The sequence below is a fragment of the Solanum lycopersicum genome, chromosome 11 (assembly GCF_036512215.1).
Source record: "Solanum lycopersicum chromosome 11, SLM_r2.1".
NCBI classification, from domain to species: Eukaryota; Viridiplantae; Streptophyta; class Magnoliopsida; order Solanales; family Solanaceae; genus Solanum; species Solanum lycopersicum.
Window position 1 is genome coordinate 60,636,862 of NC_090810.1, and position 22,459 is coordinate 60,659,320.

At 30.7% G+C, this 22,459-nt stretch overlaps 2 protein-coding genes across 2 annotated transcripts; both read left to right on the forward strand.

The window, feature by feature from the left end:
- Positions 1-3,041: 3,041 nt before the first annotated feature.
- LOC101260012 (IQ domain-containing protein) lies at positions 3,042-11,740 on the forward strand. The gene is made up of 7 exons (XM_004251169.5): positions 3,042-3,748; positions 5,335-5,450; positions 5,912-6,166; positions 8,037-8,264; positions 8,824-8,937; positions 10,123-10,660; positions 11,217-11,740. Exons 2-7 carry the CDS (start codon positions 5,367-5,369, stop codon positions 11,357-11,359), a joined length of 1,362 nt encoding a protein of 453 aa, XP_004251217.2. The 5' UTR covers positions 3,042-3,748; positions 5,335-5,366; the 3' UTR covers positions 11,360-11,740.
- A 2,614-nt stretch (positions 11,741-14,354) lies between these two features.
- Positions 14,355-17,484, forward strand: LOC101260304 (glycosyltransferase BC10-like). The gene is made up of 2 exons (XM_004251170.5): positions 14,355-15,669; positions 16,862-17,484. Exon 1 carries the CDS (start codon positions 14,581-14,583, stop codon positions 15,649-15,651), a length of 1,071 nt encoding a protein of 356 aa, XP_004251218.1. The 5' UTR covers positions 14,355-14,580; the 3' UTR covers positions 15,652-15,669; positions 16,862-17,484.
- The last annotated feature ends 4,975 nt before the right edge of the window (positions 17,485-22,459 follow it).

A 22,459-nucleotide genomic window follows, 5' to 3' on the forward strand; every position in this document is an offset into this window, starting at 1 on the left:
GAATCTTCAATTTTCTTTTTTCTTAAATTTAACTATTACTTTGCAAAATGATGAACAACAATCACGTGTATTACACTTATTTTCAATTTTCTCTTTTTTTCTAGGTGTAACTATTACATGTGAAATGATTTGAAATCACGTGTATTTTTAATCTTCTCTTTTTTTTTATATAGGTGTAACTATTGTTCTGTAAAATGATATGGAATCATGTTTATTTTCAATTTTTTCTTTTTTTTAAGTGTAACTGTTACGCGTGAAATAATACGGAATCACGTGTATTTTAATTTTCTTTTTTCCTATATGTAATTATTATTCTGCAAAATTCTAAACAACAATTACACGTATTTACAATTTTCTTTTTTATATGTGTAACTGTTATTTCATGAGATGATTTGAAATCACGTGTATTTCTCGTTCTCTTTTTATATCTATAATTATTGCACTGTGAAATGATTCGAAATCACTTTTATTTTCAATTTTCTCTTTTTTTAGGAGTAACTGTTACTTTGTGAAATAATTCGAAATCACTTTTATTTTTTATTTTCTCTTTTTTCTAGGTATTACATTTATCTTCAATTTTCTCTTTTTTTAGGTATTACGTTTATTTTCAATTTTCTCTTTCTTCTAGGTGTAACTATCGCATGTGAAAATGATTCGAATTTCACGTGTATGTACAGTTTCCTCTTCTTCTTTTTTTACAGACGTAACTATTGCCTTGTGAATTGATATGGAATCATGTTTATTTTCAATTTTCTCTTCTTTCTTTTTTTAGGTGTACCCATAACATGTAAAATAATACGTGATAATGCGAATCTTCAGTTTTCTTTTTTCTTGAATTTAACTATTACTTTGCAAAATGGTGAACAACAATCACGTGTATTACACTTATTTTCAATTTTCTCTTTTTTTTTCTAGGTGTAACTATTACATATGAAATGATTTGAAATCACGTGTATTTTTAATCTTCTCTTTTTTTATATAGTTGTAACTATTGTTTTGTAAAATGATATGGAATCATGTTTATTTTCAATTTTTTTTTTAAAGTGTAACTGTTACGCGTGAAATAATACGGAATCACGTGTATTTTAATTTTCTTTTTTCCTATGTGTAATTATTATTCTGCAAAATGCTAAACAACAATTACACGTATTTACAATTTTCTTTTTTATATGTGTAACTATTATTTCATGAGATGATTTGAAATCACGTGTATTTCTCGTTCTCTTTTTATATCTATAATTATTGCACTGTGAAATGATTCGAAATCACTTTTATTTTCAATTTTCTCTTTTTTTTAGGAGTAACTGTTACTTTGTGAAATATTTCGAAATCACTTTTATTTTTTATTTTCTCTTTTTTCTAGGTATCACATTTATCTTCAATTTTTTCTTTTTTCTAGGTATTACGTTTATTTTCAATTTTCTCTTTTTAATCTAGGTATCACGTTTATTTTCAATTTTCTCTTTTTTTTTAATAGGTATAACGCTATTGCTTTTGTGAAATGATATGGATTTATGTGTATTTTCAATTTTTTCTTCTTCTTTTTTTAGGTGTAACAGTTACATATGAAATAATAGAATTCACGTGTATTTTCAATTTTTTTTCTAGGTGTAACTGTTACTCTGCAAAATGATAAACAACGATCACGTGTATTTTCAATTTTTTTTATGAGATGATTTGGAATCACGTGCATTTCCTGTTCTCTTTTTTATATGTATAATTGTTGCATTGTGAAATGATTCAAAATCGCGTTTATTTTTAATTTGCTCTTCTTCTTTTTTTTCTAGGAGTAACCGTTGCTTTGTGAAATGATTTGAAATTAATTTTGATTTTTATTCAAGGTGTAACTGTTGCTTTGTGAAATAATTCAGACTCACGCTAATTTTTTTAATTTTCTTTTTTTTTCTAGGTGTAACAGTTGCATATGAAATGATCATAATCACGTGTATATAATTTCTTTTATCTAGGTGTAATTGTTACTTTACAAAATGATCTGCAATCACATGTATTTTCAATTTATTTTTTGTATGTGCGGAACTGTTGCTCTTCAAAATGATTTGGAATCACGTGCATTTTAGTTTTCTTTTTTCATATGTGTATCTATTGTGTTGTGAAATGATTCAGAATCACGTTTGTTTCCTGTTCAATTTTTATATGCGTAGTTTTTGCTTTGTGAAATGATTTGAAATCATGTTTATTTTTATTTCCTTTTTTATACGTAATTGTTGCTTTGTGAAATGATTCTAAATCACGTTTATTTTCAGTTTCCTTTGTTACATGTGTAATTATTACTCTATGGAATAATTCGCAATCACATTTATCTTTAGTTTCCTTTTTTAATATATTATGTAACTGTTGCTCCCTATAATTATTTGGAATCACATTTATTTTCAGATAACTAATTTACTTAGCTCATCTTAGCACGTAAAATAATATAATATTAAAAGTAACATTATCAAATTCAAATAGGTGTGCATTTCATTTAGAAATATTAAGAGTAAAAGAATCTTCGACAAATCGATGATTTATAAATTATTTAATTATATTATGGTGCAAAATTATCCTTTTTAGGTAATTATACCGAAAATTATCAAATATACTAAACTTGAATTTTAATGAAATTATTTTGCTTATAAAAATAAAGAGTTTTAATGACATTGGAAAAATACTAATTCATGTTATATTAAGTACCTATATGGATGTTAATGTTAATGACACTGAAAAATATATTCATGTTATTACTAAGTATCTATATGAATGTTTAACTTTAATTAAGCAAGCATAATAATTAATAAGTTTAAACAATGACATATATCACAAAGAATTTTGACACAATTTTGAAATAATAATAATAATAATAATAATTTCTAACCCTCAATTTCAATTAAGTTGAGATTGGTTATATATGAATTTTCATTTTTTTTTTAATTTAAGCTTATTTGATAGAAAAATTAGATAACAAATCTCAAAACTAGATCGAACAGTTATATTTCAATACAATGGTAGAGCTTAAAATCTACAATAACATCGCTATAGTATTTAAATATATATGATCTTTACATAATAATCCGAACCAAAGAAAACGAGAATTCGTATCATATGAAAAACTCGTTTTCGCTATACTTTTTATGAGTTCTTCAATCAAACCACTAACTTTAAATTGTGACTATTTTTTACCATATACGAAATAAAATTCTTTAACACTTTTTGAAGACCTTATAATTTCATGTTCTCTAAAAGAATATCTTTTCATCCTTCACTCGTATTTGTATTACGAAAAATCGTGATACTTTTGTAAATAAATAATTTTCGAAAAATTACAAAATATCATGTTTTTTCTTCAATATTAATTACCCAAGTTCCAAAAATTCCAATTTGCTTACCAGTTTTCTGTTGGATGAGGAAATCCCGTGATAGACTCTTGGTTGCTTGCTCTGAAAACGACGTTACGCTACCGTCCCTGACCACCCTAAAACGGCACCGTTTAACCCCACCCCCACCCCCACCTCAGCATTAGCTGGCACCACCCCTCACACTTTGCTGCTTAGCTCAAAACTCATTACTCCTCCTTATAGTAGTAGTGCTACTACTTGCCACTTTTTTTTTTTTTTTTTTGGGGATAGATTATAGAAATTCACACTTGGGGTTGCAAGATTGTTCAAGATGAGAAATGGGTTGACTTCAATTTTGAATTTTAGTTGACTTGTTGGTAGATCGATCTGTTTCAACCAAACGGGAAGAAACGAAGGTTGGTTTGCTTTCTTGTTGTTTTGTTGTTTTGGCATTTGATTTTAGTGTTGATGTGCAATTTAGGCAAGTGGGTTGTCTTTTTTGGTTTAATTTGAGTTTAGTACAGTCAACAATGGGGAACCCCAATTGTGGAATTTCCACTGGTTATGTTGTTGTTGTTGTTTAAATTCAACAATGTTGGTTAATTGGTGATCTGAAGATCTGCATTGTTGTTGGGATTTGTTGTTTCTTTTGCTGGTTTTAGTTTTAGTTTGCAATTAGTTGGTGTTTTGGTAAAAAAGTTTTGTTAATTGAAGTGGGTTATTCTGATTTTTGTCTTATGGAATTGGAGTTTTTATGTGAATTGTAGTTAAGTTTGGAACTTTGGGTTAGATAGTTGATTTATGGATAGCCCTTGTTGAAAAATGTATGGCATTGTGGAGATCTCTTGAAAACGTTTCTTAAGGGATTGCTGAAGTTAGACTGAAGAATTAGAAATTCCATGCCGTAGGAGAGTGGTTTGCCGTGCTAGGAAACTAACCTTCTATCCATGTGAACATTGTGCCATGGAAAACTGGTTTTCGGATATATCTTTGGGTTTAATTGAGTTCAGTAAATTCAACAATGTTTGCTAATTGGCGATCTAAAGATCTGCATTGTTGTTGGGCTTAGTTGTGTTTTTGCATTTAGTGTGCAATTCAGCAATGTTTTGGTAAATAGTTTGGTAAATTGAAGTGGGTTCTTCTTATTTTTGGTTTCTTATCGCCCTAAATTGGTGAAATGAAAGTTACGTGTTATGTATTGTGGAGTTCAGCTTTGATAGCAATAAAGTTTGGAACTTCGGGTTAGATAGTTAATTTTATAGATAGCCCTTCTTGAGAAATGTATGGCATAGTGGAAATCTGTTGAAACATTGCCCTAAATTTGGGAAATGAAAGTTACATGTCATTGTTGTGGAGTTCAGCTAGGATAGTAATAAAGTTTGGAACTTTGGGCTAGATAGGAATTTATAGATAGTCCTTGTTGAGAAATGTATGGCTTGTGGAAATCTGTTGAAACATTGCCCAAGGGACTGCCGAAGTTATGAGATTTAATGTACATGACTATCTGACATGTGCTTGAAATTGGTACAATATACCAGGTAAATGTTATAGTTGTATTGACAGAACATGCTGTGTTCCTTTACTAACTGAAAAGATGATATTCTAAAACCTTTGGTCACAATTGGTGAGTGGTCACTTCAAAGGATGTTTATGATTTTTCTGATCATAATTTGGTTTATATTGATCTGTTCTCTACTAATAACCATCTTTGAAAGTTACTCTACTGACACTGTCGTTGTGGCTGTTGATTTTGTGCTTTGTATTCATAATGTTACCTGGTTTCACCTCTTGGATAAGCTTAACAATTGCAGGTTTGCCTCTGAGTTGAGAACTAAATAGTTTCATCCCTCTATTTCAGTTACTTAAGCAGTCCATTTTACACAGCTCCTATCATAAAAGGAATTGAAACTTGTAGTTATAACGTGTTATTTCTTCTGGACTGGTGGTTGAGGTTTTCTCAGTTCACGAAATATTTAAAATTCATGAAATTTTACTGTTTCAGGTGCAAGTGGGTAAAGCCAAAGCTAGTATAGCATGGGTGTCTCTGGCAAATGGATTAGAGCACTGGTCGGCTTAAAGAAGTCAGAAAAGTCTCATTCTTCGGAAAAAGAGGAAAATGTGGGTAACATTTTCTTTTTGTTGTTATTTCTTTCCTGGTTATGTCTTTGATGGCTGAATCTGTTGGATTTCGTTGAGTATCTCAATCAATGCTTCTACATCTTCAGTAAACTACTTGTATATTCTTTGGTGTCATCTCTACATCATAAAGAGGCAGGCTTATTCTCGAGTAATGTCACTTTGTCAAAGAAGTTAGCTTTTGTCTTTGCACTTCAGTCCTCTGGAATCTGAAGTGACTGATGTTGAATATGTTCTCAATTGGTTACCTCATCTTTTCGCCAATTGACATGTATCAAACACGAGTTTTTTCCTTTCTACATGCGTAAATTATGATTGGATTTTGAAAGGTTTTTCAGTCTGTTGGTTTATGAAACAATATGTAACTTATTTCCGGATCATCCGTGCCTGTTTATGTCAAGGCGATGCAATCTTTAATCGGAACTTGTTTTATGCTGTAACAGAAATCTGGAGGGACTGGGAAGTTTTGGCACCGGAGAAAACACTCTGTTGAGATCGATTCCAACCTACTTCAAAAGGAGCTAACTTATAATGATGCTGGTGCTGGATCAGTTGAAGATATAAGCAGCACGTCAGCTCCATTTGCTTCCAGCTCCCCTTCAAGTTCACATCAATTGCATCATGTCCCTCTAGTTAAGCAAAATATGAGAGAGGAATTGGCAGCTATACGCATCCAAACAGCTTTTAGAGGATTTCTGGTACTGAATTTGCTATCAGCTTGTAAATTTAGCTAACTGAAATATATGCCCGCTTAGTTGTGCTTTTGGTCCTGGTACACTTCTTTTCGTAGAATGTATATGGGTCAAGCACTTACCACTGCATAATTGAACTACTTGAGTTCTATCTGGAACTCCCTTTAACGATTCAAGATGATATTTAGGGTTTATAACAGATGCCTTTTGCCATAGTTATGTTAGAAAGCAAAACAAAATTTATTATTGATGAAGTAGAGAAAATACAAGAGATGGTCTTCTGTTAAAGTTATCCTTATGAGTTTCGTGGCATAATTTCTAGCGCATATCCCGAGTATATAAGAAAGAGATTCTCAGTACTACAGAAAATATATTTTGCTAAAGTCACTCAAATTACAGTAAACTCCTAGAGCCAAGGGTCTATCGGAAACAATCTCTCTACCTCACACAAAGTATGGGTAAGGTCTGCGTAAACCTCACCTTTCCTGACCCACTTGTGGACTGTGGAATCACATTGGGCATGTTGTTGTTGTTGTAAACTCAAGTCCAAATTTAACCATCATGTCTTGGTACTCCCTAGTTTTAATAGTTTGCTTATATATAATGATAGGATCGGACTAAAACATACTTCTTTCAGCTAATTATGTTAGGTGTGACATGCCCATTTTTAAAACATAGATATAGGTGATGTCAATGTCTATATGCAATAAAAACTAATTCTTTCTGCTATTATTGACTGTCTTAGAAACAAATTCTTCTACCATTAACCACTACATAGGATAGGGTAGCCTAAATAGACCTGAGATAGGAACTTTCAAGAATTTGAGCAATTGACATCCTTAATGACTGTAACACAATCTTTTGGGTAAGAGCTTACTTACTTTTGATCTCTTTCTGCCAATGGGTAATGTCGTCATGTATGGAAAGCTGTATGACTATTCCTCTATTGCAGAAATTTTGTGGGACCAAAACTTGTCAAAAAAGAAGTTATTTCTGGGATCAGATTGCTAAATACAAGTCCACCCCTTGCCCAATCAAGCAAATGGAAATCAATAATCTACATGATCTAGTGGATTGCAAATGAGAACCTAACTAGAATTTCCTCATCTAGATGCTTGGTAGAATGGGCTTTGGAAGCAAGTAGAATAGTTGGAATAAATACTACATTAGTCTGTGAAGTTCTCTATCCTAATCAATAGAGCTCCCAATGGCTTTTTTTCCTCTCAGAGAAGCCCTCGGGCAACGAGATCTCATATCCCCATTTCTATTTATCATTACTATGGAAGGTATGAGCAGTTTAATTAAGTAGGTGACTTGAGCAACATGAAGATTACACATCTTTAGTATACAAGGAGATCAACATGGATCACACATCTTAGGGTTGTGTATTGGTTTGGTTTGATTTTGAAGTTTATCGGTTCTATTTATTGATTATCAGTTTGTAAACATACTAAACCATTATAGAATCGTTAAGATAGCGGTTTATTGGTTTGGTTATCGATTTAAAATCACTTAGAAAACAAAGTGATAAACCAAATAAACCATGCACATGAGTTAGTAGATTACAATATGGGGAAAAATATTACAATATCAGCAGATGAGTTGTAGAGAATGGGTGTATGTTTGCAACATTTTGGCAGGGAAACCTGCATAACTCCAGTTTCCAATTTGGTAGCTGACTCATAGATTAAGCTTTTGGATATGAACGAACCTTCTGACCCCAATATTGAAATAATATGTTAACCGCTGTGTTTTTAGTTTCTTATGAATCTTATCAGTTGATGAGTAGAAACATACTAAGAAAATTTAAGAGTTTGTTAACTAGGAAAAGCAACAGCAATTAAATCTTATTTGTTGATATCTTGGCACTGGTCAGGCAAGGCGAGCTCTTCGGGCTTTAAAAGGATTGGTGAGACTACAAGCCCTTGTCAGGGGTCATGCGGTGAGAAAGCAAGCTGCAATTACCCTCCGTTGCATGCAAGCTTTGGTGAGAGTTCAGGCACGTGTCCGAGCAAGACGTGTTCGCATGTCACTGGAAAGTCAAACTGAACAGCAGAAGCTTGAACAACAATTAGAACATGACGCTCGTGTACGAGAGATCGAAGTAAGCAACTTCTAAATGTTATTACTTAAAATACTCTTGTGATTATTTCCATAGTGGCCATTACTTGTGTCAATGGCATTTATTACTAGGTTATTATATTACTAAATGAGAAGTCTCTTGATAGTGGCATCAGCTGTAAATTTGCATTTGGTTTCTGAATTATTTGCCACAGGTTTTGCTTATGGTGGATATCGTTCAACAATATATGATATGCACTGCATCATGTGAAACTTTCCTGATAGGTTCTTCATGGATGTCCCAGAAGGACTGATCGGCATCTCATCATTTGAATGTTGTGGCCAAGAAATTAGGTTATATTATGTTCTTGGTTGTTCTTGTCATCAGTCTCATAATATGCTTGATTTTTCCACTTTAAAGGGTGATTCAAGTTGTAGTCTTAGTAATTTTCTATTTCTCTTTTGACATGAACTTTCGTGCCAAAATGTGAAAAAAAGTTTCAAGCGTAGAAGTATGCATTGCCTGGTGGAACTTATGTGGGTACACCCACACTGTTAACATTAACATGCGTCTCACCTTTTGTTGCTGAATATTCTAACAGGAGGGCTGGTGTGACAGTGTTGGATCTGTTGAGCAAATTCAAGAAAAGTTGCTAAAGAGACAAGAGGCAGCTGCTAAGCGTGAAAGAGCAATGGCCTATGCTTTAGCTCACCAGGTAAGCATCTCATCATCCTTCTTGATGATGTTTTTTCTGTTTCCATTACTGTATCAGTTTTTGAACTGATATCTTGAAGGCAAAACTTCAGATTAGATAGATATAATTGAGAACCTGTAAGAGAAGCAGCTGCCTATGTAATCTTTGTATCGATATTTTGAAATATGATCTGTGTAACTGCTTCTAAGTTCAAGAATATGACCAAAAAGTGTTTTTAACTAATAGGTCATATACATGCATCAATGGTATAAGTACTAGTATACCAGCTGAGATTTTCCTGAATGCTGGTGCAATTTGGTAAGGCTAAATGTATCTGAATCTGAATATTCCATAGCATTTGTATCAGCAGTACTAGTAGAGAAAAACTCAGAACCCTCATATATAAACAAACAACAAACATACCCAGTGTTATCCCACAAGTGGGGTCTAAGGAGGGTAAGTTGCACACAAACTTTATCCCTACCCCTACCTATGTGGGGATAGAGAGTGATATTTCCGATAGACCCCTCTTATATGTAGCTCATATTGGTAATTATTGGGTCTTCTCTTTATTTCCTTTGCTATATGCTACTTGGGTCTTTTCTCTTCATTTTTTTTATATGCTATGTGTGTACTCAAGGACACATGGTGCCTCTAGTCTGAAATCAGGAACAACTATGGAAGAATAAAAATAGCTGTCAATACTGTGGTATCATTTTATGATACTGGTTAGGCAGGACATAGTGAGCCTTTAGCTTACTTAGGATATGACCTTAGATTGGAGGGTGTGGAGGTAAAAAATTCGGGTAGAAGGATAGTAGTAAATAGTTTCGCATCTTTTCCTCTCCTGATAGTATTATTATTATGATTTTTCAGTATTTATTATTGTTTTACTATTTCCATATTTCTCATTCTTAGTTTTCTATAACTACTTGTCTCGTATGCCTCTATTTTCTTACTAGCTTGCAGTTGTTACTGCTTGTCTTCATAAATGTTGTGTTTTTGCTTTCCTTGAGCCAAGGGTCTATTGGAAGCAGCCTCTCTACCTGCCAAGGTAGGGGTAAGGTCTGTGACACTACCCTCCTCAGATCCCACACTTGGGTAAGTTGGCGTTGGTGTTGTTTGTTGGTTTAGCAAGGTTCCATACTTTCATTTCAAGGCGCCTACCTTTTCTTTTTTCTTATTGAACTCTATTTGGTGCTGCAGTGGCAGGCAGGATCCAGGCAGCAGGCTACACTTTCTGGGTTTGAACCAGATAAAAGCAGCTGGGGTTGGAACTGGTTAGAGAGATGGATGGCAGTACGCCCATGGGAAAATCGTTTTCTAGACCTTAATGTCAGAGATGGAGTCATGCCTAATGAAAATGAATCAGCCGAACCTGTAAACGGGATGAAGAACCAGGTAAAAGTTGCTGGGAAGAAACCAGCAACTACAAAACCAGCAACTACAACTCTTTCAAATGATAGAGTGGGTCCATCTCATTCAAGCAGTAACTCAAAATCAAATGAAAAGGCAGCAGCATCGCTCTCTGATGGTTGCAGTTCTTCCCCAAATGTGTCAGCAAGCACACAAGAAACACCTGCAGCATTAGTTAACAAACCTAAGTCCAAACCAAATCGTGAAGATTTAGTTGAGGAAGCTAGTTCAAAACCCGTCCTTGGTTCTAGATCACACAGCAATCCTAAGGAGAGATCTACTCCCTCTGATAAACAAGGAAAACAGAGATTGTCTCTGCCTGGTAGCGGTAAGTCATCTCTCTCTCTCTTTCTTGTTTAATGATATTGCCTTGTGTAAGACGCTGGAAATGTTACACAATATAGACCCTCTTTGTTTTGCCCACTTCTTCTTGTTTGGCATAAAGATCGAAATATTGTTAATTGAAATTACTGTCTCCTCTATAAATAACCCTATCAATAAGCAAAAGTAGCACTGTAACTTGTTTAATGTTTCTCTGCGAAGCCCTCACAGAGGTAATGAATTTCGGAATGCTATGCTGAAGGAAAATTATTTATAAAAATTTTGTACTTATTTTTCACTTTTATTTTATTCAAGTACGATGATGATGTGAAATTTAGATAAATGAAGAACTGTCGACCCCAACGTGTTTGGACTGAGGCATAGTTGTTGTTGTCGCTATGCCGAAGGAATGGGCATGAACAGATCTTTATAATATTCGTACGTCTTTTCAGACAAATATGGTAGTGAGAGTGACAACACATATTCTGTAACCACACTAGTGTGTTGAAGTATTCCTGCTACTAGTGCCGTATGCACTAATTTTTACGACATCTTTTTTCCAGGTCTTGCACCTCAAACAGCGAGACAACCAAGCAGAACCATCAAAAGGACATCTAGTACGCAGAAGCCTTTGAAGGAGAAGTCCAAATTAAACGAAACTGATACTAAGTCTACAGCAACTGTTTCACAACAGGCTGCTGATTAGTTTTTAGGTACTCGTTGAAGATCCCGATCTCAGAACCAAGTGTCACCCTTGCTTGTAAATACAGGGAACCTTCTTAAAGGGGAGTGATGGTATGTTGTCCACGGCAGAGTTAAAAGGAGATAGGCTTGCTGCCATCTCCTGAATAACATCTTCGCATTTGTTTCAATTCTTGTCATAATTCGTGTAATTTATATAATAGCGCGTTGTTTTCTTTACCCCTCCTCCCTCCCAGTGTAAAAAAGAGGATGAATTTGCTTTTTGTGCCACTTTTCTTGAGCTGAAAACTGGGGAATTTGGTGAGTTTGATTGCCAATTTCTTTGTTGTGTATTGTACAAGATCTGAATGTAGGATTCATTCATTAATCTAGAGATTGTAAACCATATTGTGCTCTTCACTGTTGTTGTTTTCTTTCACTCGGTATCTGATATCTTTTTGGAGATCGATTGAAATTCATATTTGTGCTAGGAGATCGATTGAAATTCATATTCGTGCTAGGAAGTCTCACTCACATTGGAGATAAAATGCTTCCTAACAAAAGTGATTTTGTACTCGGGGAATCTCGAACCCAGAATCTCGATGAATAAGTACTTACCACTGTATCACACGATTTTCGTCGATATGTTTCGTTGTTATATACATGAAAACAAACACAACAAATATTTAGCACACCTAGGAAGTTACTTATTATATGTAATTTAGCATATTGCCATATCTACTTCACGAGCTTGTCACGATCGGACAAAAAATGCTACTATTATTTCAAGTCGTAATAATAATAATATATTCAGTTTATAATTTAGAAATGATAAAGCTACGCAAATTTTACATATCTATATTGATAGGATAAAAAATTATATATGGATAATTATCTCAAATGATAAAAATAAGAAAATCAATATTGGGTCCTATAAATTATTAATCACTTATTAATAGTTTCTTTTTAAAAAAATTTAGTAATCATTATTGACCAATTTTTTTAAAATGTAATTTGAATGACAATTGTACTAATGTGTAGGGCCAAATTGAATTAAATTTTGTTTTCATCAATGTACTATGTGAGACATGTGGATTATTGAAGAAGAATCATTATTTAAATAATTGTAACATATTTAATGCATTCATGTTATACATTTATATCATATTAAACAATTGTAACACATTATAATCTTAATAGCACATAATTATTGAAGACTCAAAATGTCGAATTATTTCTTTCTAAATTTTCTATTCTTAGCATGACAAATATCGAATAAAGAGACGATTGAGATGTACTTATTGAGGAAAGTGTAAAGGAAAATATGTTTGATACTCGGATCGAATTACATTACGTAGAATCTTATTTGCGGGATCACATTCACTGCATTAGATCTGTTAACGATGTTATTAAATTTTTGAAAATTCATTGTTAATTGAATTTCTCTATAATAATATTTAAGTACAAGGTGTAAACTTTTTAGAATTTTAACAATAATAATTTTCAAATAAAAAGTTTAAATTTCAAATTCTATTTTAGAAAAGCTCAAACCTTCCTAATAAGCTTTTTACGTTATTTTTATTTGGAGCATTAAAGTTTCAATTAAATACTTAAAAAAAATAAAATATGTACCTCCGTACAATCACGGATCAACAATTGTGAAATAAATATATTTTTTTTTGTTCTACTTGTTTTTTTTTTTAATTTTCTTTATTTTAATTTTCTACCCAATACATTTTACATATTTTTAATATAAAATCAGAAAAAAAAAATATATCCTCGAATTATTATAAATGATAGATACCCTTCATCATAACTTTAGAACATTGGTCTCCTATCGTTAAAAAATTATAACATATACACTTTTTACACTAGACATATACGTATTGTAATTTTATTTGCTGTTTCGACATTTATTAAAGATCGAATCGACTGATGAGATTGTACCATGTATCTCTATTTAGTATTTTATTAGAATAAATGACATATATATTCTAATTTTTGGACGAAAAATGAATCAATATCTTAAAATTACAATAAATAATATTTACATACCATTTATAATAATTTAAAGACATATTATTAAAATTTTGTGTCAAATTAAAATCGAAATTGTACCCAAAAGTACTCTTATCTTAGTACACGGGTCCCTAGGCTACACATATTTCTTCTGCAATTTCGTAGAAAGGTCCCTCATTTTGTCTCTTTCCACTCATTTACACCCCCACCCCCACCCCCCTTATTTCTCACTTAACGCCGTTAAATCTCTGTTATTTTTTATTTACGCTCGATCGTTTGGTAGTTCGATAGAATTATATATATATATATATATATATATTATAAAATTAGTTACAAGATAATTTATATAAATTTTACTTAAATAGGTTATTATATATTTACATAATTTGAATTTAACAATTTTTTATTTTTATTCTAAAGCTTAAATTAATATCTCAAATCGTAAAAAAAACACTTTTAAGAAATTAAACGACTTTTACTTACCAAATATAAATTAATAATTTTATGTTATTTGAACTTTTTAAAAATAGTATTTGATATATGTTAAATTTTTCAAAAATATTATAGTAATATTTGAAATATCTGATACTTAATAGATAATATTTTTTGAGAAGTCTTAGCTACAAGCACTTGAGAGGCTCGAAATTAAATCTAATTGAATTCATTTACGGTCGATTTTAAGTAGATAAACCTTATATAATATCTCAATAGAAATATCAGGAGATTCTTCTCTACGTAATTATCGAGCTTTATAAGTTTAACAATGTACAATTAAATTTCTTAACGATAATTCATTAGAGGATAAATCTGATATCAACCATCATAATAAATTCAGCTTCAACAACATATATTTAATATTTTATCGTCAAACAGTTCAATACAGTACTTTGAAATATGCAGATCGTGTTGATTTCACCAAACGTCTCGTCTCGTCTCCGATGCACTATGTTTAGAGCGATTCACATCTCTTATATAACGTAGTTATTACAAATGAAAAGATTAAATCGATGTGTCCACCCAAAAAATAACGACGATAAATTTTCGAACTTTATATAAAAATAATATTATGGTGGTTAACCCCACCCACCTTACACACCAAACCCCCTCTCTATTTTAGCCACTTTCCACCATTTCTTCTCTTCACCAAATCTCTCTCTGTTTCTGTTGCTTCACTTCTTTCACTTCAATCTTTCTCCATTAATGGTGATTTTGCTGTGACAAGAAAATATGTTCAGATTATCTGTAGTTATCCCTTTTCTTACTCTTCTCATTTCTGTTCTTATTCTCTTCTTATTAGGACCAAAAATCCTCTTACCTCGACAAATCTCCATTTCTGTACCCGATGAACTCGACGATCTTTCACTTTTTCACAAAGCAATTGCTGCTGAAACCACTTTTCCGAAACACCCATCTCACAAAAAACTCCGTCTTGGATCCGCTACTGTTCGTCCACCAAAAATCGCATTTATGTTCTTAACAAATTCAGATTTGAAGTTTTCCCCAATTTGGGAGAAGTTCTTCAATGGTACTAAACCTGTAGATCCACATCTATACAATATCTACATACACGCTGACCCATCTATCAAGATTTCACCTTTAATGGGTGTTTTTAAAGATCGATTAATTCCGGCGAAGAGAACTCAACGTTCATCGCCGACACTCATATCTGCTGCCCGGAGATTACTTGCTCATGCTTTACTTGACGACCCATCAAACTCGTATTTCGCTCTTATCTCACAACATTGTATACCTTTACACTCTTTTAATTACTTTTACAATTTTTTACTTGATACCCAGAAATTGTCGAGGAAAATGGAGTTCCCTAGTTATATTGAGATTCTTGATGAATCTGATTCGTTATTAGATAGGTATAATGCAAGAGGGAAGAATATAATGGAACCTGAGGTGAAATTTGAGGAATTTAAAGTTGGTTCACAGTTTTTTGTGTTAACAAGAAAGCATTCTTTAATGGTGATTAAAGATAGGAAGTTATGGAGGAAATTTAGAAAACCATGTTTAAATGTTGAGTCTTGTTATCCAGAAGAGCATTATTTTCCTACTTTGTTATCAATGGAGGATCCTAATGGTTGTACCAAGTATACATTGACAAATGTGAATTGGACTGATACAGTTGATGGTCATCCACATACTTATCATCCTTCTGAGGTTTCTTCAAAGCTGATTTATGATCTTAGAGAGTCAAATTCTACATATTCATACATGTTTGCAAGGAAATTTTCACCTGATTGCTTGAACCCTTTGATGGAAATGGCAGAGTCAGTCATCTTCAAGGACTAGTTCTTGCTTGAGGCAATGGTAAGTGATGATTGCATACTTTCTTTTTTTCTCATTGAATTGACTTAGGTTTTACTGAGTTTTCTTTGTAGAATTAGGGAGTTTAGTTAGTACTTGTGTAGGTGTGAGGTAGCGAGTACCTTGTGAGATTAATTGCGACTAAGCTGATCCAAACACCATGATTCGATCGTTTGTTTGTGAGATTAATTGCGACTAAGTTGATCCAAACACCATGATTCAATCGTTTGTTTACTGTCCTTCTAAAGTATGTGTCTTTCCTTTTTTTTTTGATATTTTTTAGTTCTAACAATTCACATGACATGTTTAAGAATACGGTAGCATTTTAGTACTTCCTATGTATCTTTAGTACATGACCACAAAGTCTTTCTTACTTTCTTTTACTTTTGTAAACTTCATGCGAAAGTTTAAATGAAAACCGGACAAACAAGTTGAAACGGAGGGAGTAAAGGAAATTAGGCTTTTTTTTGAAATGGATGGTTGTGATATAATATTCTAGAAGTGATGTTGGAATTGATAGGTTAACAATGCTTTTAATAGAACTTGACTATTTTGTTGGTGAATAGGTCTCTTCAATATGGCATATTTTTCTTATGAGGCATTATTTCAATCTTAACTAGGTGGGATTTTCATTTGATAAAGTCTTAAACTTTAGCATATTCATGTGAAAATTGGAATTTTTTTTCTTAAAAGATACTTGTTGTGTTAGTAGTTTTGCCACTTACAAGTAGTAGTTGTGAAGGTTTTACAGATTCTTTGTATGATATTTTTTAGATGGTATGTAGCTATCCCTTATGACACATCTAACAAGAAATTTACAACTTTCACATGTGACACATTTTCTTTTTTCATTTGCACACTTTTGATTAGTCAAACTCTTGAATATACTATAGTATGAAATCTTGAAAATGTTGCACCTTGTCTTTGTATGTCACACCTCATCTCTTATGCCACTTTGTCTTGAACTAAAGGCAAATGAAAGGACAAGATAAAGAACAATAATTGATCAATTGTGTACTCTATTATATTTTAATCTTGATTTGAAGTTTGGACAAGTGTCTTAATCATCATTTAGAAAATTAGGAGGTTGGTTTGGTATATTTGAAGTCTAATACACCCCTATATGTCAAATGAAGCAATGAGATAGTGATTTAAAACTGACAATTGTTTTGTTTTATCTTATATTTTATAATAGGTGAGATGATGAAGGAGTGAAGACAAATCAAAGGCAAAAACTTTGATGATGTTGTGAGGACAAAAAAAGATTGGTTTGTTGTGTAGGAGTAACACATGTGGAAATAAGGTTTTTTTTTTTGAAGGGTTTGTTGAAAAACAACAATGCCTTCAAACCAAGTAAATCCCAAAAGGGAAGTATCCAAAACTCAAAGTTTGGATGAGCTTTCAAAGAAAAGCAATGGAAAAGCTAGTTTTAGTAGTAGTAGTTGAGCTGGTAATTTGATGATGTAAAACATGTCTTAGTTGTAGCATCTAGTATTCATTTGGTGTTTGTGTGTGTTGTTCTCTATATTGTTCGGATTCTTCATGAATACCGTCCAGAGTGTGTCTGATCCTCTAAAAGCTATGCTTTTTTTAAAGATCTGATACGAATGTGACAACAATTTTGGAGGGTCGGAGCAATATGGGTTTTGCTTTGTACATAGATGGCAAGTATATATGTGTTTTAGGGAGAGATTAGCCTTGAACAAAATCAAGAAAAGTGCTAAACTCTATTGTTTTTTTATTTTTCTACTACTTGTGGAAATGAATCATTGTATCAAAACATTTACTATCCAATGTAGTAAATGATTTTTAGAGAAATTTTCTTTGTGCCCTCTTGTTTGTTCATAAAATTGGAACAATAATTTTTCTTTATTAGAATTTTTTTTTATCCTGCTTCAATTTATGTGATATTATTTATATTAATACGATTTTTAAAAAAAGAATGAAAGACTTTAAAACTTACGGTATAAATATAAATTCTTCATGAATAATGATGTTTATTGTATTAATATTTACTTTCCTTAAAAAATAACTCTTATCGTATCGAATAGTAACTACTTTGAGAAAAATTAGAGGAAAAAAGGTATTCATAAGATGCTTTACCTCCCACTTGTTCTAAACTTTGGATCTTTCTATAAAAAATTGTTAAAAAGTGATCACTACAATTTGCTTTTTGGCTTGTGTCCAAGAAAAGAATCATAATCTTATTTCTACGTTTTAATAATAATTTAATTACTTTTTAGTAATCTTTTTGAAATCACATAATAGTTAGTCAATACAATACTTCTAAAATATACATTATTAAAACTTTTATTTATTGGAGCAGAAGCACCTCAAAAAGTTGCAAATTATCTTGGGTCCTACACTACCTTAGGATTCTTTATTGAAAAAATCAAGGCAATCTAAATGTGATAATAATAATAAATTATTTATTATATACTATAAAGTACATTGTACATTAAATATGAAACAACCACTCTCACACCTCTTTTTTTTTTGTGTTTATTATTAATTAGATGTTTCGAAGTTTTCATGATAAAAGGTATTTTATTATTTATATGATTTCAATATAAATTTAAATTAGTCAAATTTGAACGCATACATAACAACTAATGAAAAACTAACCAAAAAAAAGGAGGAAGGAGCAAGTTTTACTTTCGGTTCAACGAGAAAAGATGAATGACGCGCTAATTTTTTTTTTTTAATTAAAAATTTTAAATTTAAAATTATATGATCGAGAAGGTGTTACCATGAGATTATCCAATAAAAATCGTGATTAATTAAATATCGAATATCGAGTACAATTTTCTACCACAGAACTTCTTTAGTATCCCCACCCCCTGTCGGTGCATATAATTAATATAATAATTATTACTTTATTTATCATGTATAATAATAATAATAATATTATAATAACTAAAAAAAAGTCATATTAAGGATAAAATATTAGAATTTGTTTGAGATAATTGGTCATGTCTTGCGTAGTATATAAATATATTGATTTGTTAGTGCGAAACTTTGATGAGTAAAGAACCTAAAACGATATTAAAATAAGTTATATCTAAAGAGATCGATAATTTTTTTTAAAAAATAATATAAATTTAATTAAATAGAAAATTACGGTATAATATAAAAAGATTCATATATACGATATTGTTGAACTGTATTTGATAATGTAACATATCTTTGTGATACCATAAAAAATTTGTGTGTTGAGGATGTTAAGTAATTTCTATCATTCTTAATATGAAGTTTCGAATTTAACTTCTAAAAATGAGTATCAACTATTTTACTCTTTAAAAGATAAAACTTTCAGGTGTGAATTAAGATTAATTATAGTTCAAAGGTTCGGATTTGAATATTAAAATGATTTAAACATGCAACTAGTTTTTAATATTTCATTTCTTTTTCCGGTATGACTTTTTTTTAGTAACATAGAGTTACCCTTGAAGAATTTTATATCATGCAAATTTAAATTAATAAAATATAATTGAATATAAAAAATAAAAAATAAAAAACAAAAAAACAAATGTCAATTTTAATAATATACTTTACTTCAATAATGTCTTACCTATTTTTGGACTCTCTCCAACTACTCACCAATATGTGGATTGATATTGACATGTGGGCTATCTTTATCTATATTGTATGCTTTTTCTTTAAAAAAAAAAAATAGTAGCAAAAAATAAAAAATAAAAAAATAAAATAAAAAAAAAAAATATATATATATATATATATATATATATATATATATATATCATGAATAGCCTAATTATATGGTCCACATTGCATGAACAAACTCTTTTTATATTATCAACTAATAAGTTATTTAATTTAGTTAGTATATGTCTTTTGTTTTGCTTGAGTTGAGAATTTTAAAAATATTTCTTTTTATTTTTTAATATGTGATTGTGTATACATTATTTTTATCTAATTTTATTTGTGAATATAAAATATTAATAAAAATTTTAAAACGGTATATAAAAATTTGATATTAATCGAAATGGTAAAATCACTGGAACAACAGCGATTTCCTTTGCCGGAAAGACCAAACTGGCTGCTACTGCAGCGATTTTGCAAAATATGATTCTTTAAAAAAAATTTAAAAAAAAATTCAAGAAATCCCTGCTTGAATTTTTTTTAAAAAAATAAAATTCGGTGCCTAGGCAGCGATTTTCTTTAAATTTTTTCTTTTAAAAAAAATCACATTTTGCAAAATTATTTTTTCCCATTTTGATTAATATAAAATTTTATATACAAGTTTGAAATTTTTTTAATATTTCATACTCTCTAGGCTCCGAACTCCTTTATACTCACCCTCAAACATTATTATTAATTTATTTAACTAGTTTCCTTTACTTGTACATGAACAATTTATTAATTTATTAGGTATTTAATTGAGCTAGTTTAGGTTCAAATAAACAACAAAATGAGTGAGAATAACAAGATATAAAAGATAATGGATGAATTATAAATCAAATATCAAATTATTATTATGGTTTTGGTTTAGCTAACATTAACAACTACTTAACCTACTAAATTTAATAATAATAATAACTAATCTAGTTTGAAAAATTACATTGTATTTGGTGCTTTTGGAAGATTTTAACCACTTGAATTTGAAAAATTCCCAAAAATAATAGTAATTAAGAACTGCTTTTTCCTTAAAAAAAAAAAGAAAAGAAAAAGAAGCCAATTAGACATTTTTGTTTTCAAATATGAGCGGATTTTATTTTTCTCCAAAGTAACTTTGCAACTTTTACGAGATAAATATAAGATTTACATATTTATTTTAATTCAATGTTATACGATCGATACATCTAATATTAATATTTTTGGTTGTAGTGAAGTGTAAATGGGCTCTTATGGAGAGTTTGGGCCTTGGGCCTTGTTGTTACTTTTCCAAATCAAAAAATCTTTTTTATTATTCGCGAAACAAACGAGAGAGCCTTGTATTTAATTACGTTTGTAATTTGCTTTTTATAAATTTATTTTAAATTATGAGGTCTTGGTAAAATGTAATGCTATGTATTGAAAATTAGAAAGTCCTCTTAAAATTTGTAATATTCATTCTTAAATACGTTATTTATGTTTTTTTCTCAAATTTGAATTGATTTAGTGTAGCTAAGCAAATACGAAAAAAGTCTCTAAAATAACTACTCTCTAAGTCAGCAACGAATATTTAGTATAATTTTATAAGTATAGTCTCAGAAGGATAAAGTGTATGATTTTAAACTATATAATAAATAAATTGCTAAGCTTCCCACTATGAAATGCGTAGAATTTATCATCCAAATTATTCGATAAAAATTTTAAATTTACCTTCTCTAACTTCTAATATAATTTTAAAATTTTTCCTCAAATTAAAACCTCGTTAAGGATCGAGAGCTAAAAACATATGTATTTCTAATGACATAATAAAATTAGACAAAAAATAAAAAATAAAAAATATTATTTTAGAAACACATTAGCATTGCTATCTTTTTCATGTATTTCACATCTTAATTATTAATTTGACTATCATCTTCTCAGTATTTAAATACATCTAATTGAATAGATAATAATTATTGATAATTAACACGATAGTTCAATTTTTTTAAAAATAATTATTGATAATTAACACGATAAATTTATGTTCGATACGAAAAGAAAACGATTGATAATTAAAAATAAAACGCAATCGCTAAAATGTGTTTTTAACTATTAACTCAATAAATCGACTCCATTTGGAAAGAAGGAGAAGAGAGCGGCACACGTAGTTACGCTTCAGACCTCAAAATTTCGACTGAAAAAGCAGTTACACAAAGAGAAGAGAAGAAGAACGAAAACAAATAACGAAGAAAATTATGGGATCGACTGATTCAGAATTGGATTCAATTTTTCAGGATAACAAGCGTCATCGTAATCGTCTTGTTCCGATCGGTACATTTTTGAAAAACCCTAATTTTACATATTTTTTTTTGTTTTTTTTTTGCAGTATTGGATCGTCTGAAATAGTTAAATTTTGTATTTCATTGTGATGTTGTTTGTATAAGTATGTAATTTTTACTCAATTTGTTAGTTTTTTGAGATTTTTCGTTGGTGAATTTGATTTACATGTGCGGATTGACTTGTGTTTGAGATTTATCTTCATATATGTGTAAAAGTTTCAGATCAAATCGAGCTAAAACGATAATGATTATGTTTACGCTCAAATAAGAGGTTTGAGTTGATTGTATGAATCCTTGTTGTTTAGTTAAGCTTATTTCATATTATTATCATTATATATTAAACTAAAGTGAAAAATAATTCGAGCTTGATTTAATAGTCATGTAGCATGAAGCAAATTATAGTCTAAATCTCAATATGTGCTTGAAGCTATTCTAGAAACGGGTTGCATCTAAGGGCTTTGGCTTGTGGACAGTGGAGCAGTGAAGAATCCTAAGGTTTTAGGTTCAAATTCCAACACGATAAAAAACACTGAGTGATTGGTTGGAGGTGACAAGTATTCCGTGGAACTAATTGAGGTGTGCGTCAACTGGAAAGGACACCACGGTTATAGAAGGATGGATGCTAAGTTGATTAATATGTAAACTTGCATCTTTGTGTTAGAGCGTGAAGCTCTTGCATTTTACATGATAGTATTTTCATTTTTAGGAGAATTTGTTTTGCGCAATCACACACTGCACATATTGTACTTTGACTTCCTTTGGTTTTGATAGGATAATTCCACATGATTGTGGATTATATTTATCTTATCAATTCTGGACAGCAATCAGATGTCATTAATGCGTTCTGGTTTCATATATTTAAT